The sequence below is a fragment of the Bufo gargarizans genome, chromosome 9 (assembly GCF_014858855.1).
Source record: "Bufo gargarizans isolate SCDJY-AF-19 chromosome 9, ASM1485885v1, whole genome shotgun sequence".
NCBI classification, from domain to species: Eukaryota; Metazoa; Chordata; class Amphibia; order Anura; family Bufonidae; genus Bufo; species Bufo gargarizans.
Window position 1 is genome coordinate 181196937 of NC_058088.1, and position 25997 is coordinate 181222933.

Sequence of the window (25997 nt, forward strand, 5' to 3'; positions counted from 1 at the left end):
TACCTCAAAATAGTTTGGATCTAGCACAGATTTAGAAGGAAGATTCATTTACAGCCACAGTCCTTTAATCCAGCATCTGATAATCCAGGAAGTCCGATAATTGGACGCTAGTTTAGCATTGCTGATGTTATCTAGAGCTCTGCATACACAAGGTCTTCAAGGGTGACCGCTCCCATGGTGAATACGTGGCCGTTCAGAAGGCCCGGTCCATCAGGGGTTAAGCGCTGCGTCTATTAGCGGCTTTGGTTCACACATCACTTTACTGGAGCTCTGGGAAGGCAGCTCCAGTCACAGCGGACTGGGATGAACAGGGCGTGGCCCGCGGATGGACGCGTCTCCGCCCATAATTCCAGATGAAGACGTGACGGGGCGTGGTCCGGTACCAGTTCTCTCCACCTCCTGGCTCTCATCCCCGCCCCCCTGCTATGGTTCCCTACTGGATGACGTCACGGGGTGAGAGGTCGGCTGCACAGTAGCTATGGCCGGCGGTTCCGGGGTACCGGGGCTAGGAGCGGCGCTGCAGGTGCTCCTTGCCGGGGCCGTGTGGCTGGTGGCCGCGGAGAAGACGCTGTACGGACCGCAGGACGCCGGCATCGCCATACTGGAGCGGAGATCGGTGGCCGGCGCCCTGTATAACTCATCCTCCGCCTGGCTGCTGGAGTTCTATTCCTCCTGGTGCGGACACTGCATCAACTACGCCCCCACCTGGCGGGCCCTGGGCTCGGACGTGCTGGGTGAGAGCTCCGGAGGGCGGGGGGCTGTCACATATGGTAAAGGGGGTGAAGTGTCCACTGGAGGAGGGGGGTGTAGTGTCCACTGGAGGAGGAGGGGGGTGTAGTGTCCACTGGAGGAGGAGGGGGGTGTAGTGTCCACTGGAGGAGGAGGGGGGGTGAAGTGTCCACTGGAGGAGGGGGGTGAAGTGTCCACTGGAGGAGGGGGGTGAAGTGTCCACTGGAGGAGGGGGATGTAGTGTCCACTGGAGGAGGGGGATGTAGTGTCCACTGGAGGAGGGGGATGTAGTGTCCACTGGAGGAGGGGGATGTAGTGTCCACTGGAGGAGGGGGATGTAGTGTCCACTGGAGGAGGGGGATGTAGTGTCCACTGGAGGAGGAGGAGGGGGATGAAGTGTCCACTGGAGGAGGGGGGTGTAGTGTCCACTGGAGGAGGGGGAGGGGGGTGTAGTGTCCACTGGAGGAGGGGGAGGGGGGTGTAGTGTCCACTGGAGGAGGAGGAGGGGGGTGTAGTGTCCACTGGAGGAGGAGGAGGAGGGGGGTGTAGTGTCCACTGGAGGAGGAGGAGGGGGGTGTAGCGTCCACTGGAGGAGGAGGAGGGGGGTGTAGCGTCCACTGGAGGAGGAGGAGGGGGGTGTAGCGTCCACTGGAGGAGGAGGAGGGGGGTGTAGCGTCCACTGGAGGAGGAGGAGGGGGGTGTAGCGTCCACTGGAGGAGGAGGAGGGGGGTGTAGCGTCCACTGGAGGAGGAGGAGGAGGAGGAGGAGGGGGGTTGTAGCGTCCACTGGAGGAGGAGGAGGAGGGGGATGTAGCGTCCACTGGAGGAGGGGGGTGTAGTGTCCACTGGAGGAGGAGGAGGGGGGTGTAGTGTCCACTGGAGGAGGAGGAGGGGGGTGTAGTGTCCACTGGAGGAGGAGGAGGGGGGTGTAGTGTCCACTGGAGGAGGAGGAGGGGGGTGTAGTGTCCACTGGAGGAGGAGGAGGGGGGTGTAGTGTCCACTGGAGGAGGAGGAGGGGGGTGTAGTGTCCACTGGAGGAGGAGGAGGGGGGTTGTAGTGTCCACTGGAGGAGGAGGAGGGGGTGTAGCGTCCACTGGAGGAGGAGGAGGGGGTTGTAGCGTCCACTGGAGGAGGAGGAGGAGGGGGGTGTAGCGTCCACTGGAGGAGGAGGAGGGGTGGTGTAGCGTCCACTGGAGGAGGAGGAGGGGGGTGTAGCGTCCACTGGAGGAGGAGGAGGAGGGGGATGTAGCGTCCACTGAGGAGGGGGATGTAGCGTCCACTGGAGGAGGAGGAGGGGGATGTAGCGTCCACTGGAGGAGGAGGAGGGGGATGTAGCGTCCACTGGAGGAGGAGGAGGGGGATGTAGCGTCCACTGGAGGAGGGGGATGTAGCGTCCACTGGAGGAGGAGGAGGGGGATGTAGCGTCCACTGGAGGAGGAGGAGGGGGATGTAGCATCCACTGGAGGAGGAGGAGGGGGGATGTAGCGTCCACTGGAGGAGGAGGAGGGGGGGATGTAGCGTCCACTGGAGGAGGAGGAGGGGGGGGTGTAGCGTCCACTGGAGGAGGAGGAGGGGGGGTGTGTAGCGTCCACTGGAGGAGGAGGAGGGGGATGTAGCGTCCACTGGAGGAGGAGGAGGGGGGGTGTAGCGTCCACTGGAGGAGGAGGAGGGGGGGTGTAGCGTCCACTGGAGGAGGAGGAGGGGGGGTGTAGCGTCCACTGGAGGAGGAGGGGGGATGTAGCGTCCACTGGAGGAGGAGGAGGGGATGTAGCGTCCACTGGAGGAGGAGGAGGAGGAGGAGGGGATGTAGCGTCCACTGGAGGAGGAGGAGGGGGGGGTGTAGCGTCCACTGGAGGAGGAGGGGGGGGTGTAGCGTCCACTGGAGGAGGAGGGGGGGTGTAGCGTCCACTGGAGGAGGAGGGGGGGGTGTAGCGTCCACTGGAGGAGGAGGGGGGGGGTGTAGCGTCCACTGGAGGAGGAGGGGGGTGTAGCGTCCACTGGAGGAGGAGGGGGGTGTAGCGTCCACTGGAGGAGGAGGGGGGTGTAGCGTCCACTGGAGGAGGAGGGGGGGGTGTAGCGTCCACTGGAGGAGGAGGGGGGGTGTAGCGTCCACTGGAGGAGGAGGGGGGGGTGTAGCGTCCACTGGAGGAGGAGGGGGGGTTGTAGCGTCCACTGGAGGAGGAGGGGGGGGTGTAGCGTCCACTGGAGGAGGAGGGGGGGGTGTAGCGTCCACTGGAGGAGGAGGGGGGGGTGTAGCGTCCACTGGAGGAGGAGGGGGGGTGTAGCGTCCACTGGAGGAGGAGGGGGGGTGTAGCGTCCACTGGAGGAGGAGGGGGGGTGTAGCGTCCACTGGAGGAGGAGGGGGGGGATGTAGCGTCCACTGGTGGAGGAGGGGGATGGAGCGTCCACTGGTGGAGGAGGGGGATGGAGCGTCCACTGGTGGAGGAGGAGGGGGCAGTAGCGTCCACTGGTGGAGGAGGAGGGGGCAGTGATGGAGGGTCCTCTTGAAGACTTGCGGTGTTATGTAGTCAGTATTATGTTTGTTTTTTTCTCCTTTGATGTTGTTGGCCGGTGTGCGGCTGCGCCCTGTTTCCACGTGGAGCAGATCACTGGCGCTGTGTACGCTGCACCGCTCTGTACATCCTCTCATGTGCCGCCGTTTTATCAGAAATGACCGTGCAGGGGGTGGGCGGCACTCCATATGTTTTCCATGTTTGATGTCTTCATTGAATCTTATGTTGGTCCTTGGAGAAGACCCTGGTTCCCGCCCCCGTTGTGGGGGCACCATTCTAGTGTCTGTGGGGGTCTCACAGGTGGTTTACACTGGCAGTGGTCAGAAGCAGTAACCCTAAGACCTCCACAAGGTGTCACTGTTGTTGTCGGGCGTGGACTGGGGTTAGTTTTGGTTGTGATGGCCTCACGGCTGATGCTTAGAGGGATGATGCAGTCCTATTGGTCTTCTGATGTGTCGCAGATGGTCTATGTTCACGGACCACCACTGGTTTCTACCCTTTGGTACAGCACAGAGATTTCTACTGCTGGAAATCTTACACTACACTGCCATTGATTTGAATGGACAGTGGGGCTTGAAGTGTAATGGCTTCAGCGTGGGATAGTCCTTCGATGACTGGGGGTCCAACATCCAGACCCTCGGTTGATCGATAGTTCCAGAAGTCTCTGTGCAGTGCCAAAGGGTTATGAGTTCTACAGTGAGCCCTTTGGCCCTGAAAATCGCCAGTAAGACCACAGACCTCACCGCCTTCCCCCTCTGACTGATCGTTATCGATGTCATGGTGTCCTCGTCAGCTGGCACCCTGCAGGTGTGTTATCTGCAGGCGCAGGTGTGTCCACCCGGGCGCCGATAGCACCTGTTTTTCAGCCTCGAACTTCTCACGGTTTCCATTGTGCAGTTTGCAGGTTGTGCTTTTTTTTTTTTTTTTTTTTAAATCCCTCATTAACGCAACCTATCATTAGGGAATTAGTGGCTTGTGATACGCTGCCGCTCACACCCCCCGGTACGCCCTTCCATCAGATATAGTATGAAGATTGTGCTGCACTCGTGTCGCGGTGCTCGGAGGAGCTTACACTTCTTAATCTATGTATATAACGAAGGACGTATATATTATATGTATGCTCCGCGATCACTCAAAAACGCAACCATCGATTTCAGCGACACTTTGTATACACATCCCCTGCTTCCTGGAAAGAAATCTTGCGGGGGTCTCAGCTCTCTAGGACGTACCGTTCCTGAGATATTCCCAAAAAATGACCTGCATTAGCCAATACAAGCCTGCAAGTCTTTCTCTTCATATCCCAACTGTCATACACACGGTCACATGTCCCTTATCAGCCAATAGAAGCTCGCAGGCCCTTAGGCCTCTTTCACACGGGCGTCGCGTGTGAGGGCCGGATAGGGTGCGGGTGCATTCCGGAAAAATTAGCAATTTTTTTCCGCGTGAGTGCAAAGTGTTTTAATGCGTTTTGCCCGTGCGTGAGAAATAACTTCACAGAAGTTCGGGCTTGGGATCGGTGTTGTGTAAATTTTATTATTTTCCCTTATAACATGATTATAAGGGAAAATATTAACATTCTCCATACAGAATGCTAAGTAAATTAGGAATGGAGGGGTTAAAAAAAATAATAAATTATTTTTTTTTTTAACTCGCCTCATCCACTTGTTCGCGCTGCCTGGCTTATCTTCTTTCTTCTTCTTTGAGGACCTGGGAGGAAAAGGACCTTTGGTGACGTCACTTTACTTATCACATGGTCCATCACCATGGTGATGGACCATGTGATAGACCATGTGATAAGCGCAGAGTTATCACATGGCCATCACCATGGTGGTGATGGACCATGTGATGAGCAGCAGTGACGTCACCTAAAGGTCCTTTTCCTCCCAGGTCCTCAAAGAAGAAGAAAGAAGACGAGCCGGGCAGTGCGAACAAGTGGACGAGGTGAGTTTAAATTATTATTTTTTTAACCCCTCCATCCCTAATTTACTATGCACTCTGTATGAAGAATGCTATTATTTTCCCTTATAACCATGTTATAAGGGAAAATAATAAAGATTGGGTCCCTATCCCGATCGTCTCCTAGCAACCATGTGTGAAAATCGCACCGCATGCTTGCGATTTTCACGCACCCCATTCACTTCTATGGGGCCTGCGTTGTGTGAAAAACGCACAATATAGAGCTTGCTGCGATTTTTCACGCAACGCGCAAGTGATGCGTGAAAATCACCGCTCATGTGCACAGCCCCATAGAAATGAATGGGTTATGGATTCAGTGCGGGTGCAATGCGTTCACCTCCCGCATTGCACCCGCGCGGACAACTCGCCTCTGTGAAAGAGGCCTTAGTCTCCACATACACACAGTTTTACTCCAGGTTTCCATAACAACCCAGCCATTTTTCTTCACTGCTGTAGGTCAGCTTTAGGCTAGGGCTACACAACGACACATCGGGCACAAGTACACCGCTACATGTGTCGTGCGACAATTTTTATAATGATAGTCTATGGTGTTGTACTGCGATGCGACAGTCGCAGAAAAATCCAACTGTCGTGTCGCAGTCGCAGCATGTCGCATGTCGCAGTGCAACACCATAGACTACCATTATAAAAATAGTTGAGACAAAATGTTGCGCGACATATGTCGTCGTGTAGCCCTAGCATTAAAGGGGCAGGGAGCTGTGGAGGTCACTGTTAAAGGGGCGGACACTGTGGATGTTAATGTTAAGGAGGCAGGCCACTGTGGAGGTCACTGTTAAAGGGGCGGACACTGTGGAGGACACTGTTAAGGGGGCAGGGGCCACTATTAAAGGGGCACATGCTGTGGAGGTCACTGTTAAGGTAGCGGGGTACTGTGAGGTCACTGTTAAGGGGGCGGGCCCCTGAGGAGGTCACTGTCAAGGGAGTGGGGTGCTGTGAAACTCACTGTTAAAGGGGCGGGCTGCTGTTAAGGTCAAAGTTAAGGGGATGGGCTGCTGTGGAGGTCCCATTTTAAAGTGGCGGGGCACTGTGGGGGGGGGTCAGTGTTAAGGGGTGGTAGACTGTGGAGTTCACTGTTAAAGGGGCGGGGTGCTGTACAGATCACTGTTATGGGGGATACTGTTGATATCTTTTAACGACGCACACACATGTTAAATGAAATAGATGGCGTATACCCGAGCGAAGCCGGGTCCTTCTGCTAGTATTCTATAAATTCACCTTTTCGCTAACCTTTCAGATTCCCATATAGAGTTAAATGTAAAACCTGCAGTCACCACTAGGAGGAGCTCACTGCACACTGATGAGTTCTATAGGAGCTGTAACTATCTGTGCAGTGAGCTCCCTCTAGTGGCAGCTGCAGGCAGGCAGTATTTTACCATTTAAAAGGGTTTGCAGGATTTTCAGTTGATGGCCCGGGGCCCCTAAAGAAAGGCAGAGCGACAATCTGCAATGTAATACGTGTATAAAGCTGGGAATATGAGTAAAATCAGAAAGTGGGGGGTAATTTTGGGACATTGCTTCTCGGAAAACCCTGGAGTCATTTTTGGGTATAGCTGGGGGGTGCACTAAGTGATGTCCTCTATCAACGAGCGTGGAGAACGTTTGCAAAAGTGGGGTCCTAACTCTGACCAGCACTGCCTCGCCATGCGGGCATCGCTGCCATAGACGTTGCCCTTCTGCAGGTGGAGTTTTCTGTGTCCGCCAGCCTGGCAGACTTCGGGTGTAATTACTTCTGCTGGGTTCTCCTTCACGACCAGAGGAACCCACGTCCCATCTGCTACACTTTGACCCAGGAGTGCAACCGGAGACAGGCGGCATTAACATTTTAGGACCAGGGCTGCGGTTGGGAGAGGAGGGGGCGCGCAGGGCGAGAAGTGAAAGGGCTCCACCTTCCCCACCCTCAAGCCGAACTTTTTGTTCCTCCAGTGAAGCGTCACTTTGTGCCCTGTAGAAGAGTCGTTAGATCTTTTGTTCCGGGGCTCAATGGCTTCCATCTGTCCTCGGATACCTCCAGTTTCCTCATCTGTCAGACCATCAACTGACATCTCCGCTCAGCTGTCGTCTCGCGCTTCCCCTTTAAGGTTGGCACGGATGGGGGGAGTTGTTGTCTTCACGTTTCTTGTAGTCCCGAAGACGTCTGATCTGTCAAAGCCTGGGGAGGAAAATCTGTATCTGGCCCAAGACGCCCCCTTGTATAATGTTCTGAGACTTTGAATTGTACTTTGAAGGTTTCCATTCACTGACGGCAAGCGGAGGTTGATACACTGTAGTGAGTTCTACACTTATCCTAACCACATGTCATCTGATAAGAGTGCCCCTTTATGTATTTATGGCATAGCCACGGGACTGGAGTGTCACTTTAATAAGAGTTCCATGCAGTGCTCCTATAATACCGCCATGTAGTGTGACAGATGGGAGGGGCACTGTGCAGGATCACTGGTAATGTGATGCGACTGATGCCGGTCTAATGCCGCTGATGTTTCTTCCCGCAGACTGGAATCCCGCAGTGCGGATCGGAGTGTTAAACTGCGCCGACGAGGAGAATACCGCCATCTGCAAAGATTATGGCGTCCAGTTCTATCCAACGTTTCGGGTAGGTTCTCAGCCCAATCCCATGGGAGCGACCTTCCAAATCGCAATATTCCTCTGAGAGGATAGGGAGGTAGTTACAGAAACAGCGCCACTCATGTCCACAGGTTGTTTCGGGAATTGCGGCTCATTCGAGTGGTAAAAGTTTGCAACAAAAAAACCCCATAAAAGTATAAAATCCTTACATTGTTTGACTGTAAAATGTTTATTTGAACCCTGCAGAGCATTGCGCCCCACACCGTCAGTGTAGAGCATTGCACCTCCACCGTCAGTGCAGAGCATTGCACCCCAGCACCTCCACCGTCAGTGCAGAGCATTGCACCCCAGCACCTCCACCGTCAGTGCAGAGCATTGCACCCCAGCACCTCCACCATCAGTGCAGAGCATTGCACCCCAGCACCTCCACCATCAGTGCAGAGCATTGCACCCCAGCACCTCCACCATCAGTGCAGAGCATTGCACCCCAGCACCTCCACCATCAGTGCAGAGCATTGCATCCCAGTGCACACTCAGCATTGCACCCCAAAGCACCCCCAGTCGGGGCAGAGCATTGCGTCCCCACTGTCAGTGCCGAGCATTGCACCCCAGCACCTCCGTCAGTGCAGAGCATTGCACCCCAGCACTTCCACCGTCAGTGCAGAGCTTTGCATCCCAGTGCACACCCTCAGCATTGCACCACATGCCGAGCACTGCACCCCAGCGCGCCTCGAGTCAACATGCAGAGTGGTGTACATTGCAGAGCTTTGCACCCTGAGTCCACATTGCAGAGCGTTGCACCCCAGTGCATCCTGTAGTGCTTTCCATTGTAACCGGAGTCCCAAGTTCCTGCAAAGCATTGCACCCCAGCACGCCTACAGTGAATACAGAGCATTGGACCCCAGAGCTAGGATGCAATGCTTTGCAGGGACAGTGGACTGGATGCAATGCTATTCAGGGACTGGGAAGTTGAGATGTGTCGGGATGCAATGCTCTGTGTTCCTCCTTTTGTGATTCTGCTGGTGACGAAGCACTAAAGAGACAAGCGGTGATAAGTGTTCAAATACCCTACAGCTCCCCCACAGGGGAAACAAGGCATTACACCAGGCATGGCCAACCTGAGGCTCTCCAGCTGTTGCAAAACTACAGCTCCCCCACAGGGGAAACAAGGCATTACACCAGGCATGGCCAACCTGAGGCTCTCCAGCTGTTGCAAAACTACAACTCCCACCATGCTTAGACTGCCTAAAGCTATCAGCCTGCAGCAGGGCATGGTGGGAGTTGTAGTTTTACAACAGCTGGAGAGCCACAGGTTGGCCATGCCTGCATTACACCATTCTTATTGAAATGAGTGGTCCGTGTAATACACAGACGCCGGGTCCTCCAGAGCCTCCTCTCTCTTAACCACCTCCGGACCGCCTAACGCACATGTGCGTTCCGGAGGTGGCAGGCTGGCGCACAGTCACGCATATATGCGTCATCTCGCGATACGCGAGATTTCCTGTGAACGCGCGCACACAGGCGCGCGCGCTCACAGGAACGGAAGGTAAGCGAGTGGATCTCCAGCATGCCAGCGGCGATCGTTCGCTGGCAGGCTGGAGATCCGAATTTTTTAACCCCTAACAGGTATATTAGACGCTGTTTTCATAACAGCGTCTAATATACCTCCTACCTGGTCCTCTGGTGGTCCCTTTTGTTAGGATCGACCACCAGAGGACTCAGGTAGGTCAGTACAGTCGCACCAAACACCACACTACACTACACCCCCCCCGTCACTTATTAACCCCTATAAACCCATGATCACCCATGATCACCCCATATAAACTCCCTGATCACCCCCCTGTCATTGATCACCGCCCTGTCATTGATCACCCCCCTGTCAGGCTCCGTTCAGACGTCCGTATGATTTTTACGGATCCACGGATACATGGATCGGATCCGCAAAACGCATACGGACGTCTAAATGGAGCCTTACAGGGGGGTGATCAATGACAGGCGGGTGATCACCCATATACACTCCCTGATCACCCCCTGTCATTGATCACCCCCCTGTCATTGATCACCCCCCTGTAAGGCTCCATTCAGACGTCCGCATAATTTTTACGGATCCATGGATACATGGATCGGATCCGCAAAACACATGCGGACGTCTGAATGGAGCCTTACAGGGGGTGATCAATGACAGGCGGGTGATCACCCATATACACTCCCTGATCACCCCCCTGTAAGGCTCCATTCAGACGTCCGCATGTCTTTTGTGGATCCGATCCATGTATCCATGGATCCGTAAAAAATCATGCGGATGTCTGAATGGAGCCTTACAGGGAGGGTGAACAGTGACAGGGGGGTGATCACCCTGATCACCCCCTGTCATTGATAACCCCCCTGTAAGGCTCCATTCAGACGTCCGCATGTGTTTTGCGGATCCGATCCATGGATCCGTAAAAATTATACGGACGTCTGAATGGAGCCTTACCAGGGGCGTGATCAATGACAGGGGGGTGATCCGGGAGTCTATATGGGTGATCACCCCCCTGTCATTGATCACCCCCCTGTCATTGATCACCCCCCCCTGTCATTGATCACCCCCCCCCTGTAAGGCTCCATTCAGACATTTTTTTTGGCACAAGTTAGCGGAAATTTTTTGTTTGTTTTTGTTTTTGTTTTTTCTTACTAAGTCTCATATTCCACTAACTTGTGTCAAAAAATAAAATCTCACATGAACGCACCAGTACCCCTCACGGAATCCAAATGCGTAAACATTTTTAGACATTTATATTCCAGACTTCTTCTCACGCTTTAGGGCCCCTAAAAAGCCAGGGCAGTATAAATACCCCACATGTGACCCCATTTCGGAAAGAAGACACCCCAAGGTATTCACTGAGGGGCATATTGAGTCCATGAAAGTTTGAAATTTTTGTCCTAAGTTAGCGGAAAGTGAGACTTTGTGAGAAAAAAACAAAAAAAATCAATTTCCGCTAACTTATGCAAAAAATAAAAAATTTCTAGGAACTCGCCAGGCCCCTCATTGAATACCTTGGGGTGTCTTCTTTCCAAAGTGGGGTCACATGTGGGGTATTTATACTGCCCTGGCTTTTTAGGGGCCCGAAAGTGTGAGAAGAAGTCTGGGATCCAAATGTCAAAAAATGCCCTCCTAAAAGGAATTTGGGCCCCTTTGCGCATCTAGGCTGCAAAAAAGTGTCACACATCTGGTATCGCTGTACTCAGGAGAAGTTGGGGAATGTGTTTTGGGGTGTCATTTTACATATACCCATGCTGGGTGAGATAAATATCTTGGTCAAATGCCAACTTTGTATAAAAAAAATAGGAAAAGTTGTCTTTTGCCAAGATATTTCTCTCACCCAGCATGGTTATATGTAAAATGGCACCCCAAAACACATTCCCCAACTTCTCCTGAGTACGGCGATACCACATGTGTGACACTTTTTTGCAGCCAAGGTGGGCAAAGGGGCACATATTCCAAAGTGCACCTTTCGGATTTCACCGGTCATTTTTTACACATTTTGATTGCAAAGTTCTTCTCACACATTTGGGCCCCTAAATTGCCAGGGCAGTATAACTACGCCACAAGTGACCCCATTTTGGAAAGAAGACACCCCAAGGTATTCCGTGAGGGGCATGGCGAGTTCCTAGAATTTTTTATTTTTTGTCGCAAGTTAGTGGAATATGAGACTTTGTAAGAAAAAATAAAAAATAAAAAATCATCATCATTTTCCGCTAACTTGTGACAAAAAATAAAAAGTTCTATGAACTCACTATGCCCATCAGCGAATACCTTAGGGTGTTTACTTTCCGAAATGGGGTCATTTGTGGGGTTTTCTACTGTCTGGGCATTGTAGAACCTCAGGAATCATGACAGGTGCTCAGAAAGTCAGAGCTGTTTCAAAAAGCGGAAATTCACATTTTTGTACCATAGTTTGTAAACGCTATAACTTTTACCCAAACCATTTTTTTTTTTGCCTAAACATTTTTTTTTTATCAAAGACATGTAGAACAATAAATTTGGCGAAAAATGTATATATGGATGTCGTTTTTTTTGCAACATTTTACAGCTGAAAGTGAAAAATGTAATTTTTTTGCAAAAAAATCGTTACATTTTGATTAATAACAAAAAAAGTAAAAATGTCAGCAGCAATAAAATACCACCAAATGAAAGCTCTATTAGTGAGAAGAAAAGGAGGTAAAATTCATTTGGGTGGTAAGTTGCATGACCGAGCAATAAACTGTGAAAGTAGTGTAGTGCCGAAGTGTAAAAAGTGCTCTGGTCATGAAGGGGGTTTCACCTAGCGGGGCTGAAGTGGTTAAAAGCGTTTTTCAAGATTTTATAACTGGTGACCTACCCTCTGCTGGGAGTTGTAGTTTCACAACAGCTGGACTGCTGACCCCCGGCATATTAGAAGGTAAGTGCCATAAATGTGTGATCGGCGGCGGCTGTACTTTCAGGGCTCCCACCTATTGGGAGAATGAGGGTCTGGTTTACCCCCCAGAAAGAAAGAGCCCGGGCATGCAGCTCCCTCCGTTATGTAACTTACTGAGTGTTTTGCTTCCCGGGGCACCACACGGGTCAGGAGACCCCCATTCTGCCAATTTATGGGGGTCCCAGAGATGGCCACCCAGTCCACGTTAGTACCTGCCCTCACTGACCTGGGTATATGTGCATACCACCAGGTAGCCGGGGCTGCATGTGGCCCCCCAACCTCAGCTTGTGCCCCCCCCTGCACTGGCCTGGGGCGTGAATATTTTTGGGAAATTTTGTTTGAATGAATCTTCCTGGAGGAGTAGAGACGCGTCTCACACTTGTGATATTTTTCTCTTTTAGTTCTTTGGGGCGTTTACGAAAGACTTCACTCAAGGAGAAAACTACAAAGGTAATTTCCTACAATATAAACGCCCAAATTCCATGCAGTCACCCAGCTTTCCCAGATTTTGATATTGCTGGCTTGTCCTCAGGATAGGTCATCCGTATCAGATCGGCGGGGGTCCGGCTCCTGACACTCCCGCCAGTCAGCTGTTGGAAGAGGCTGCGCTGCTGCGGTCACTTCCTAGGTCATCTGTGACGTGGCTTAGGCGCAACTCAGTCCGTTCAATGACTGGGCCCGAGCTGCAATACCAAGCACAGCCACTAGACAATGGACAGCGCTGTCCTCACAGGAGTGCTATGGTCTCCTCAAACAGCTGATCAGCGGGGGGTTCCAGGAGTCGGACCCCCACAGATCTGATATTGATGCCCTATTCTAAGAAACGATCAATATAAGGTCCCAGAAAAAAAAAATCTTTAAAAAGGGATAGATCATCAATATTAAACACCAGATACCCCCTATAAAGGGGTCTTCTCCTCTCATAATACATTAGCCTATCGCCAGGATATGCCCTGACGTTATGGACTGTGGAGGTTCGACCTCTGGATCCCCCATTGATCTTGAGAATAAAGGGTCTGCCGCTCTGGTTCAGCTCTGTGTTCTCTTCACTTTTATTATTATTTTTTTCCTTCAGAGCAGCGCTCCTTGCAGCATTGCTTCATTCCCCACCTGGAGGTCGGACCCTTACCTATCACAACCTAGTTTTTCTGCGCTCAGGTTGAATGTTCTTTGTGTTTCAGCGGAAGCTGACAGAGAGGTGCCGACCGTCCGACATGTCATCATTGATTACCTGGAGAGCCTCCCTGCCGAGCACAGACCCCCGGAGTGCCCGTCCCTCCAGCCAATCAGGTGAGCCGATTTAATGGACTCCTTACAATGCTTTGTTGGAGGTGGTCAGGAGATGCCATGACCAGTTATCCCAGTGAGGAAGAAGGTCCTGCCCTCCCCATCACCTCTATACTGTATGTCTCTTGAAGGGGTAGCACGACAATAGGGCTTGTCTTCCATAAACAGCGCCAGCCCCTGTCTGCAGGTTATGTTGGGTATTGCAGCTCACTCATTTCACTGGGGTTGACTCAAGCCCGTAGACAGTGTGGTGGTGCTGCCTCTGGAAGAAAGCAGCCATGTTTTTGGAGCATCTCTTTCTGTGACCCTTTAATGAGGTTGTGCACTTTACAAGCGATCACTATCTGATCTTCAGGGGTCTGACACCCCGCACCTCCGCTGATCGGACACCACTACAGAACAGCTGCTCGGCAGGGGTGTGGGGTGTCGGATCTCCACCGATCAGATAGTGATTGCACTTGTAAAGGACTGGAGAACCCCTTTAATACCGCACTGTGTGACGTGACGAGGCTCATCTAACATTGCTGGGCTGTAGGTCTAGGGCCCCTTTAATCCTCTGCTTTTTGTTTTTTTTTCCAGCTCCAGGTGACATCACTTCTCTTCTTACCCAGAAGGAGCCCCATTACACCGCCATCATCTTTGAGAGCGAGACCTCCTACGTTGGACGTGAGGTGGGCATCACTCAGACAATTTAATTATGCGTTGTCCTCGCCCAAAGTTGCAAAAGTTCTAGCTCCCTGCTTGGCCGTACATCAGCGTCCTCTACTATGATGGTGGTTGTAGTCTCTTGATTGCTGCATTTTATTGATTTTCCCAATTTAGTTTTGTTTGTTTTTTGCACCTCTTATAAAAAAAAAATGCAACAACTTTGCGAATAATCTTGAATGTCCTACCTATGTCTTGAAGGCTGAACTTGCAGTCATACCCCCTTCCAGCTGCCCCATCTTCTGCTGTCTGTAGGTTAGTAAGAAATAGCAGACAGATGACATTGAGTATGACTGCAGGATCAGACTACACAGGGTTTGTTTGTAGTCTGTAACCATGGAGACACATAGGGCTGCCTGTGAGCTGTATATATGGAAGGCGTTTTTAATCAAGATTATTTACAAAGTTGCTTGAAATTCTAGTTTAGATGCTATAGAGGCCTGTTATGTGCAGCTTTCTTGCATTTCATTCATTTTGGGCTGCTTAACTATTGGTTGCCCTGAAAGGTACCCCTAATACACTGATCGGTATAGTTATTTTTTGGGATATGTTTCATATTGGGTGGGGTACGTGTCTTTAAAGGGGCTGTCCAGGTATTTAATATTGATGACCTATCCTCATTAGAATGGTGAGGTCTGACTCCGGTCGCCCCTGCTGACCCGCTGTTTGAAGAGGCCGGTGAGCCAAGTCAAGGGGCCTGGGCTGCAATACCAGTAGGCGGCGCTGTGCTTGGTAAACTGCGCTGCAGCCTCCTTAAACAACTGATCGGCGGGGGAGTGCCGATTGTTGGACCCACGCTGATCTGATATTGATTACTTATTCTGAGCCCCATTCAGATGAATAAGAGAGTTGCAGAAATTTCGGACGCATGTGAATTCCCCCTTAGAGGGAACACAAGGCCCCTCTGCTTAAGGCCTCTTGCACACGAGCGGTTTTTCATTCCGTGTCGGTTCTGTTTTTTTTTTTTTTTTTGCGGACCGTATACAGAACCATTTATTTCAATGGGTCCGCAAAAAAAACAGAGGGTACTCCGTGTGCATTCCGTTTCCGTATTTCCGTTCCACAAAGCATAGTACTGTTCTATTACGGGCCAGCTGTTCCGTCCTGAAAAATACGAAATGCACACAGATGTCATCCGTATTTTTTGCGGTCGCGTGAAAGAGGCCTAAGGGCGCAGTTAACCCTAATATGAAATAGATATTTTAAATATAGCCAACAAAAGCCATACGGTTCAGGGTTGATCATCACTTAACTCCACGTTCTCCTGCCGTAGGTGATCCTGGACTTGATGCAGTTTGAGAACATTGCGGTGCGGAGGGCGCTGAATTCAGACAAGGCCATGTTGGAGAAGCTCGGCGTTGTTTCAGTTCTGTCCTGTTACCTGATCTACCCGAACGCTTCACATGGATTAATTAACATGTAAGTACCTAAGTGTCTGTAAGAGATACAAGGAGCTTTTCTCCCTTTAAATGGAGGCCCCTGCGCGTCTTCTCCGAGTTCAGTGTACAGTTACGTGACAGTGACATTGTACCTATTGATCAGGCCCAATCCAAAATGGCTCCTGCATTCATTCTCTTCATTGTAGGGGTTCCTCACGGTCTCTATAGCTATGGCTCGTGACCTCCTCCATGATGTCCGTATGCTTTAATAGGGTGCATGGACCAGGGTTGTGTTGATGAGACAACCCTGAAGGTTAAAGGGGTTTTCCGGGAGTAGAATATTGATGAAATATCCACTGGATAGGTCATCAGTATCTGATCGGTGGGGTCTGACACCCGGGTCCCTCGACGATCAGCTGTTTGAGAAGGCTCCGGCGCTCCTGTGAGTGCTGTGGCCTTCTCTCTGCTTTCCCTAGGCCATGTGATGTCACATTCATCGGTCACATGGCCTAGGCGCAGCTCAGTCACATTGAAGTGAATGGGGCTGAGCTGTGATACCAAACACTGGCCACTATACAAAATACGGCGCTGTGCTTGGTGAGGAGGGAGAAGGCTGTGACGCTCAAACATCTGATCAGCGGGGTTCCCGGGTGTCGGACCCCTCACCGATCAGGTATTGATGTCCTATCCAGTGGATAGGTCATCAGTATATAAGTCTTGGAAAACCCTTTTAAGGAGAGACAACCATAGTCGGCTATGGTGGAGCGGAGCCTGTTAGTCACCCGGTCACTCTCTGCGTACACAGACTCCTCTCCCCGCACTGTCATGTCTCCATGCTTAGCATGATGTCGACTACATAGAAGCCCAGAAAATGCTGCAGCTGAGGCACGAGGTGCTGTTTGATGGCTTCCTTGCATTGTCCTGTGATTACAGTGTTTCCTCCATTCGATTCTCCTTTGGGTGCAGCCACTGACCAGACATGATAAATAGGAATTTGTAAATCGTGTCTGGGACCGAGACTCGCCCTGTGACCTGGGCGCTCTCTGGTGACCCTGAACCATTCATCAGTTTGATGGGCGATATACATATTTTACCCTTTGTGTCCTGTGTAGGCGGCTCGTTTACTCACTAAGGAAACCATTGAATATTTATACAGGGCTGAGAGCAGATCTCACATCGACAGCTCCAGTCCAAATTCTGTGAAAGCCAAAGAATATTTATTTATTTTTTGTATTATTATACTTGTTTTCTTTTTTGTTTTCTTTGTATTATTATAAAATACTTAAAACTTTTTTTTTTTTTTTTACTATTTAATATATATATTTTTTTTTATATACAGGCAAGCATTTTTTTTTTTATGATCCTACTTCCCATTGTAAAACTATAATCCATCATTCAGACTGGACATTTGAGTCTTTCTATCTATTTGTCCTGTTAAAGACGTGACGCTGTTTTGCCCAGTGGGCATGTTTTATTCTTTAGGCAGAGCACAGCTGTTCGTGGAGCACACGGGGCGGTAATATTTGGTGGGGTAGAAAGCTGTACTGTTTGGCTACATGCACGTGGTGCCTATTAAATGGAAAAAATTCTGCAGCATAACACAGGACCAGCTAAGGCTACTTTCACACTTGCGTTAGGTGCGGATCCGTCTGGTATCTGCACAGACAGATCAGCACCTATAATGCAAACGATGGTATCCGTTCAGAACGGATCCGTCTGCATTCTATTTAAGAAAAAAAAGTCTAAGTCTAATTGTTAGTCAGACGGATCCGTCCAGACTTTACATTGAAAGTCAATGGGGGACGGATCCGTTTGCAATTGCACCATATTGTGTCAACGTCAAACGGATCCGTCCTCATTGACTTACATTGTAAGTCAGGACGGATCCGTTTGGCTCCGCACGGCCAGGCGGACACCAAAACGTCCGCCTCCAGAGCGGAATGGAGGCGGAACGGCTCTGCATACATTCAGAATGCATTGGGGCTGAACTGAACCGTTTGGGGCCGCTTGTGAGAGCCTTCAAACAGATCTCACAGGCGGAACCCCAAACGCAAGTGTGAAAGTAGCCTAAGTAGATGAGATTTTCAAAATCTCATGCACACGGGCACAAATTTTCCATATGGATTTTAGAATCTGCGGTATGTCAGTTGTTTGTGCAGATTTTGCATAGCAACGGGCGGGATCTGGGGCAAATCTGCAAGTAACACGTGCGAAATCTGCATATACTACTCTGCCGCGTGCAGGTAGCTTTGCAGTGTGGAGAGACCGCATGTGTTTACTTGCAGTGATGATTGTGCATAGAATTATCCTTAGGGCTGGGCGATTTATTGAATTAATTTGATTAATTGTGGAAATCCTCTACGGTTTCTCTCTCCTGGAGCGCTGTATCAGCGCAGGCTGTGTAGTCAGGGACTGGAGATACCCTGCATGTGCTGCACTGCAAATCACTGCGGGAGTCCAGCATTTGGGTAACACACCGTACACCCCACTGCAGGGCCGCACATCACACGCTCTGCATCATTACATCATCATGGCCGCCTGCGCCATCTTACTACACCTCATAGACTGCGCTGTGCCCGGGAGACAACATCTTATTGCGCCTATAAGAGGTGAGAGAGAAATACAGTACACCCCCCTATATACAGGACACCCCCTCTATACAGTGAACCTCCTCTATATACAGGACCCTGATGGCTAACCTCCGGCACTCCAGCTGTGGTAAAACTACGACTCTCACGATGCTCACTTGCTTGGCTGTTCTCAGGACTCTATAGAAATGAATGGAGCATGCTGGGAGTAGTAGTTTCACCACAGCTGGAGTGCTGGAAGTTAGCCATCACTGCTCTATACAGTGCATCCCTCTATATACAGGACACCTCCTGTGTACAGGATATCTCCTCTGTACAAGACACCCCACTATGTACAGTGCAAGAGTGTACCCTCTTTATACAGTGCACCCCATATATACAGGACATCCTTCTATATACACGATACCCAGGGGCGTAGCTAATGGCTCATGGGCCCTGGTGCAAGAGTTCAGCTTGGGCCCCCCTTCCATCAAACCTTTGTGCTGCATGAGGCAAAAATTGAAACTGCACCCCCCTCCCCATACCAAATTCTTAACCCCTTCTGTCCAGCCAGAGGTGTAACTTGCATACACTTTCTATAATACCAGGGTCTTCTTATGTGGCGTGGCACAAGGATCTTTGGGCCCCTTATAGCTACGCCCCTGACGATACCCTACTATATACAGTGCGCCCCATCTATACAGGACCCCCCCCCCCCCCCCAAATTATAGTGAGGGGAAAAGAATTTTTTTTTAGAAATCAATAATCTGCGATGCTCTAATGGCTTTCTGCTGCACCGCTATTGTGCCGTGTGTGAATGTACCTACTAAAAAGCATAAAAACTGCATATAAGTTCCATGTGTATAAAGTGAGTGCATTCACATCATCCTATTGAGGCTGTGTACAATCTCGGCGGCTCATATACCAGTCTAGAGGACCCGGATCTGCCTCTTAGGGTCCATTCACACGTCCGTAGCGTGTTTTGCGGATCCGCAAAACACAGACACCGGCAATGTGCGTTCCGCATTTTGCTGACCGCACAACGCTCTTGTGCGGCCCATAGAAATTAATGAGTCCGCAATTTCGTTCCGCAAAAAATGCGGAACGAAATTGCGTACGTGTGACTAGGGCCTTATTTCACGCAGAAGGTTTTTCTCTCTGATTCTGCATGGTTGCTAACAGTCCCAGGAAGGGGGTGGAGTTTGTTTTTAACCATAAGCGTTTTCCATCAGACATCGTATTACAAAGCTTCTAGTGGAGAATAACTGACGGACAAATGGAGCAGGCCACAATGGCTGCAAAAAAAAATATATCTCCATATGCATCAGTACGTAAGGCATGTCACGGTAAAGTTAGGGCCCCCATACACTTGTCCGGGCCCTCTGCTTGACCACATATTAATGGGGGTCACTATTAAAGTTCTGGAAACCCCCCTTTAATCTGAATTTAGTCTGGGACATGAGGCCTCATTCATTAAAACTGTGTAATAGAAAGAACAGGCCTTGTTACCTATAGCAACCAATCAGAGCGCAGCTTTCATTTTCCCACAGCAGTTAGAGAAATGAAAGCTGAGCTCTGATTGGTTGCTATGGGTAACGAGGCCTGTTCTCAGGGCTGATGAATCAGGCCCAATGATGCAGACTTACTAATCCTTTCTAATATGTCAACAGTGGAAACTCTTCACGTGAGTAAGTGGGTGTGGCTTAGCAGAAGTGGGTGTGGTTTAACAAAAGGGATTTGACTTCATTTTTCAGAGCCCCTTTGGAAAATGAAAGGTGGAATCTGATTGGTTGCTAGGGGCAACAAAGCCAGTTTTCCTTTATACCTTTTGATAAATGATAAATCTGATGCATATTTAGACGCTTTCACCGCCTTTTGGTTGGTTTACTTTGTGGCACTATTTTGCGCACCCCTTTTGTTAAACCACACCCATTTCTGCTAAGCCACACCCACTTACTCGCATGAAGAGCAGAAAGCACCTGAAACAGTTAAATATGGAAAACAATATGTGCATCCAAATTCTGGGGCCCCATAACTCGTTACCTGGCCATGTCCGCTTCATGGTGTTTTTTTTTTCCCCCCTCTGCAGTGTGAAGCCCCTGCGCTCTGTGGTCTCCTCTCATTTGAAGTCCTTGCCAGGGGTAAGGAAGAAAGCCGGGGCTCACTCAGCGCTACCCGAGAGGCTCCCCAGCGAGGACAAAGAGGAAGACGTGGCATGGAAGGACTACGATAAGTAAGGCCAATCTGCGGTCACCAGACTGGCGCTGGCTTTCGTCCGCCATGATAATCCCAATACATAAAATATGAATATTTGCTCAAGAATTGATAAACCGTCGGCCAATCAGCTGTGTCTGGTATTGCGGATTAACCCCGGTCGCTTGAGCTGCAGTACCAGGCAAAGCCTTTGGCCAAGAGTGGCGCTTTTTTTTTTTTTTTTAAGGCCATCTTTTTATCTCCCAATGTAATCTGCTTCTCTATTAGTATTTTCTGCAGTCCTTGCTTCTCCAACCCAAATATATTGTGATTTGTGTTTTTTTTTTTGTTGTTGTTTTTTTTGTTTTAATAAAGGTCCAAGTTGTATGCAGCCGACCTGGAGTCCTCCTTACATTACCTGCTCCGGGTGGAACTTGCCACTCACCAGACGCTGGAAGGAGAAAAGCTGAAAACCTTCAAGGATTTTGTCACCCTGCTGTATAAGGTCAGTTGGCATTGCTGTGCCCGGGCAGTCCGCAACTAGTGAAATGCACTATATTCATTTTTTTAGGGCGCTATTTCACTTCGAATGCCAGCGATCCGCTCAAAGTTTTGCTTTTTGGCAATTTTTTTCAGCTTTCCATTGATTTTAATGGGAGAATGTGCGTGGATTTCGCTCCAAGATAGAGCATTCTGCTGAAAAAAAGCCAATTCTGCCTCTGATTGAAATGAATGGTATGCTTTTTAGAGGCATTTTTTTGCACAGAAAACTGGTGAATTCATGCAGGTTTGTTTTTTTTGTTTGTTTTTTAGCACTTTTGTGTTTTAGTTGCATTTTTGGTGGGGGGGGGTTTTTCTTCAAAAATTGGGGCAGACAAGCATTTTTATTTTTTTTTAAGGCGATTTTTGTGTCTTGTTATTTTGTTTTAAAAAAAAAATGCAGTTTGTTGAAGCAATGATGTTTGTTCAGATGTTTTTCCATCAGTTTTTTTTTTTTTTTAATGTCACTCATGTTTCAGAAAATATATCGTAGCGACATATCAAAGGTTTTGATCAGTGAGGGTCTGAGCCCTGAAACCTCCACCAATCTCTCTCTCCTCATTGCAGGAGACGGGCTCAATAGGAAGTCCATGGGCCCGTCTCGATTTCATCTCCTGTAGCGAGGAGAGAGAGAGCACGATATGTGAACACTTCTGACAATCATTGGGGCCTCAGCACACCGACCCCCCCCCACAAATCAAGAGTTTTGATCTGTCACTTTGACATATAAAAAGTTTTTAGAGAAATTCAGTGACCCTTTAAATACCACCCCCTCCCCACCTAACTGGTGAATCCCGGGCTGTGTTCCCTGCATTTAGACTTCCAGCACGGATGGTGTCATGTGCACTGCTGCAGTCAATGACTGGCCTCAGCAGTGACGTGTCCCCAAGACATAGGTCGGCAAAGCAGGGGGTTATTAAAAAAAAAAAAGTGAATCCTGGATAACCCCTTTAACTCCTTTCCTCATTATCACATACATGTACGTGAGCGAATGTGGCTCCTTGCCGCATCCTCATGTGCATGTACGTGATGGTATCGGGCGAGTTCAGGAGCTGCACCTGCCCGATCCGCAACACGGGCCCGGCTGTTAGGCCTCTTGCACAAGAAAGTTTTTTGTGTTTGTTTGTTTTTTCCCGTTTAGGTTCTGTTTTTTTGGCGTTCCGTATACGAAACCATTAATTTCAATGGGTCCGCAAAAAAAAGGGAAGATACTCCTTATGACTTCCGTTTCCGTATTTACGTTTCTCCGTTCCGTTAAAAGATAGAACATGTCCTATTATTGTCCGCATAACGGACAAGGATAGTACTGTTCTATCAGGAGCCAGCTGTTCCGTTCTGCAAAAAACAGAATGCAAACAAACGCATTATAATAAAAAATTCAAGTTTCAAGTAAAAATAAGTATTTTTTCCAAATATAAAGTAAAAAATTATTTTTTTAAATAGGGAAAAAAAGAAAAGTAGACATATTACGTATCGCCGCGTTCGTATAGACCGGCTCTATAAATATATCACATGACCTAACCCCTCAGGTGAACACTGTCAAAAAAGTAAAATAAAAACTGCTAAAAAAAAAGTTTTTCTGTCACCTTACATCACTAAAAGTGCAACACCAAACGATCAAAAAGGCGTTTCCCCACCAAATAGTATTAATCTGACCATCACCTCATCCCGCAAAAAATGAGCCCCTACCTAAAACAATCACCCAAAAAATTCAAATACTATGGCTCTCAGACTATGAAGACACTAAAACATGATTTTTTTATTATTTTTTTGTTTCAAAAATATTAGTGTATAAAACTTTAATAAATGAACAAAAGTAGACATATTAGGTATTGCCACGTCCATAACGACCTGCTCTATAAAAATATCACATGAGTTAACCCCTCAGGTGAACACTGTAAAAAAAAAAATATATATATATATGGGATGTGCTGCGGAATTCTTTCATTCTCTCTATGTATATATATATGTGTGTAAAAAAACATTTTTTGTCACCTTACACCACAAACAGTGTAATAACAAGCGATCAAATAGTCACATGCACCCCAAAATCATACCAATCAAACCGTCATATCATCCCGCAAAAAATGAGACCCTACCTAAGACAATCGCCCAAAAAATATAAAAACTGTGGCTCTCAGAACATGGAGAAACTAAAACATGATTTTCTTTGTTTCAAAAATGCTGTTATTGTGTAAAACTTTAATAAATAAAAAAAAAGTATACATATTAGGTATTGCCACGTCCGTAGTCACCTGCTGTATAACCATATCACATGATCTAACCCTTCAGGTGAACAGCGTAAAAAAAAAATAAAAAATCACAAAAAGTCTAATACCAAGCAATCAAAAAGTCATACACACTTCAAAATTGTACCAATAAAACCATCATCTCATCCCACAAAAAATGAGACCCCACATAAGACAGTTGCCCAAAAATAAAAAATAAACTATGGCTTTCAGAATATGGAGACACTAAAAAATCTTTTTTTTTTCAAAAAGTCTTTATTATGTAAAACTGAAACAAACAACCAAACAAAATAGTCATAACTGGTATTGTCGTGTCCGTAACAACCTGCTCTATATAAATACCACATGATCTAATCTGTCAGATGAACATTGTAAATAACAAAAAATAAAAATGGTGCCAAAACAGCTATTTTTTGTTACCTTGCCTCACACAAAGTGTAATATAGAGCAACCAAAAATCACATGTACCCTAAAATAGTACCAACAAAACTGCCACCTTATCCCGTAGTTTCCAAAATGGGGTCATTTTTGGGAGTTTATACTCTAGGGGTGCATTCAGCGGTCTTCAAATGTGACTAGGGCTGCAGCTAACGATTATTTGAATAATCGATTAGTTGCCGATTAATTTCTACGATTAATCGATTAATCGGGAAAAACGACAAAATTACAAAACAAAGAGGTTTATATGATCTTACTTGAAAAATTATGTTCAAAGGCCATATTAAAACAAATTGTGGACGACACTATTATGGGGAGGATCTGTGGATGGCACTGTTATGGGGAGGATCTGTGGATGGCACTGTTATGGAGGGTGGGATCTGTGGATGGCGCTGTTATGGAGAGGGGGATCTGTGGGTGGCGCTGTTATGGAGGGTGGGATCTGTGGATGGCGCTGTTATGGAGAGGGGGATCTGTGGGTGGCGCTGTTATGGAGAGGGGGATCTGTGGGTGGCGCCGTTATGGAGAGGGGGATCTGTGGGTGGCGCCGTTATGGAGAGGGGGATCTGTGGGTGGCGCCGTTATGGAAAGGGGGATCGGTGGGTGGCGCCGTTATGGAGAGGGGGATCTGTGGGTGGCGCCGTTATGGAGAGGGGGATCTGTGGGTGGCGCCGTTATGGAGAGGGGGATCTGTGGGTGGCGCCGTTATGGAGAGGGGGATCTGTGGGTGGCGCCGTTATGGAGAGGGGGATCTGTGGGTGGCGCCGTTATGGAGAGGGGGATCTGTGGGTGGCGCCGTTATGGAGAGGGGGATCTGTGGGTGGCGCCGTTATGGAGAGGGGGATCTGTGGGTGGCGCCGTTATGGAGAGGGGGATCTGTGGGTGGCGCCGTTATGGAGAGGGGGATCTGTGGGTGGCGCCGTTATGGAGAGGGGGATCTGTGGGTGGCGCCGTTATGGAGAGGGGGATCTGTGGGTGGCGCCGTTATGGAGAGGGGGATCTGTGGGTGGCGCAGTTATGGAGAGGGGGATCTGTGGGTGGCGCAGTTATGGAGAGGGGGATCTGTGGGTGGCGCAGTTATGGAGAGGGGGATCTGTGGGTGGCACTGCTATGGGGAGGGGGATCTGTGCACTGTTATGGAGAGGGGGATATGTGCACTGTTATGGGCATAACAGTGCACAGATCCCTTTCCCCATAACAGTGCACAGATCCCTTTCCCCATAGCAGTGCCATACACAGACCCCCCTCCCCATAGCAGTGCCATACACAGACCTCCCTCCTCATAGCAGTGCCATAGACAGATCCTCCCTCTCCCCATAACAGCCCCGGCCCCGCTGCTTAGTCGGACTAATCACTGCATTTTTATTTTACCTTTTACAATGACGCTCCGGTAACAACTAACAGGCAGAGCGGACGCGGCGTAACGTCACTTACTCACGTGACGCACCTGCTCCGCCCACTTAATGAATGAAGGAGGCGGAGCAGGTGCGTCACATGAGTAAGTGACGTTACGCCGCGTCCGCTCTGCCTGTTAGTTGTTACCGGAGCGTCATTGTAAAAGGTAAAATAAAGATGCAGTGACCGCCCGCCCGCATAGCAACGAATCGGCGATTATTCGATGACTGGATTCGTCGACAACGAATGCAGTTATCGATTATAATCGATTACATCGATTAATCGTTGCAGCCCTAAATGTGACATTGCCCTCCAAAAACCATATGGCGCTCCTTTCCTTCTGCGACCTGCCGTGTGCCCATACAGCATTTTACGATCACAAATGGGGTGTTTCTGTAATCTACAGAATCAGGGTAATAAATATTGAGTTTTGTTTGGCTGTTTACCCTTGCTTTGTTACTGGAAAAAAATGATTTAAAATGGAAAATCTGCCCAAAAAGTTAAATTCTGAAATTCCATCTCCATTTTTCTTTAATTCTTGTGTAACACCTAAAGGGTTAACAAAGTTTGTGAAATCAGTTTTGAATACCTTGAGGGGTGTAGTTTCTAAAATGGGGTCATTTTTGGATGATTTCTAAACTGGTCCTGAAAAAGTGGGTTTTGGAAATTTTCTGAAAACTTTCAAGATTTGCTTCTAAACAGGGCTGTGGAGTCGGTAGATAAATGCTCCGACTCCGACTCCTCAGTTTTTTGTACTTCCGACTCCGACTCCCCGACTCCGACTCCTCTGTATTTAATATGCGAATGTATTTTATACATTCCTTGAAGGAAAGAAAGAAGTTCTTCTAAGCTCTTCTAGCACAGAGAGGTAGTTGGGCAGAAGCTGCTGCCTTCTCCTTTGTGTGCTGATCTTCTGCTGAAGACAGGGCAGTGGGAGGATCCAAGAAGGGACATTTATTTTAAAACATGATTTCCCTAGAAGAATCCCATAGTCATGTTTAAAGTTTAAGATAACATTCTGAGTT

General features: G+C 48.9%; 1 protein-coding gene across 2 annotated transcripts in view; it reads left to right on the top strand.

Annotated features, from left to right (window-relative positions):
* Window positions 1–429: 429 nt before the first annotated feature.
* Window positions 430–25997, top strand: part of QSOX2 (quiescin sulfhydryl oxidase 2) — a 47663-nt gene continuing 22095 nt past the window's right edge. The window contains exons 1-9 of one of the 2 annotated variants that reach the window (XM_044305654.1): window positions 430–734; window positions 7708–7808; window positions 12621–12669; window positions 13401–13509; window positions 13675–13679; window positions 14092–14177; window positions 15485–15630; window positions 20247–20390; window positions 20726–20855. In XM_044305654.1, the coding sequence (XP_044161589.1) occupies window positions 479–734; window positions 7708–7808; window positions 12621–12669; window positions 13401–13509; window positions 13675–13679; window positions 14092–14177; window positions 15485–15630; window positions 20247–20390; window positions 20726–20855 (1026 nt within the window). In that variant the 5' untranslated portion in view covers window positions 430–478. Of the gene's footprint in view, window positions 735–7707; window positions 7809–12620; window positions 12670–13400; window positions 13510–13674; window positions 13680–14085; window positions 14178–15484; window positions 15631–20246; window positions 20391–20725; window positions 20856–25997 lie in introns of both variants that reach the window. The other variant, XM_044305653.1, reaches the window with a different exon arrangement.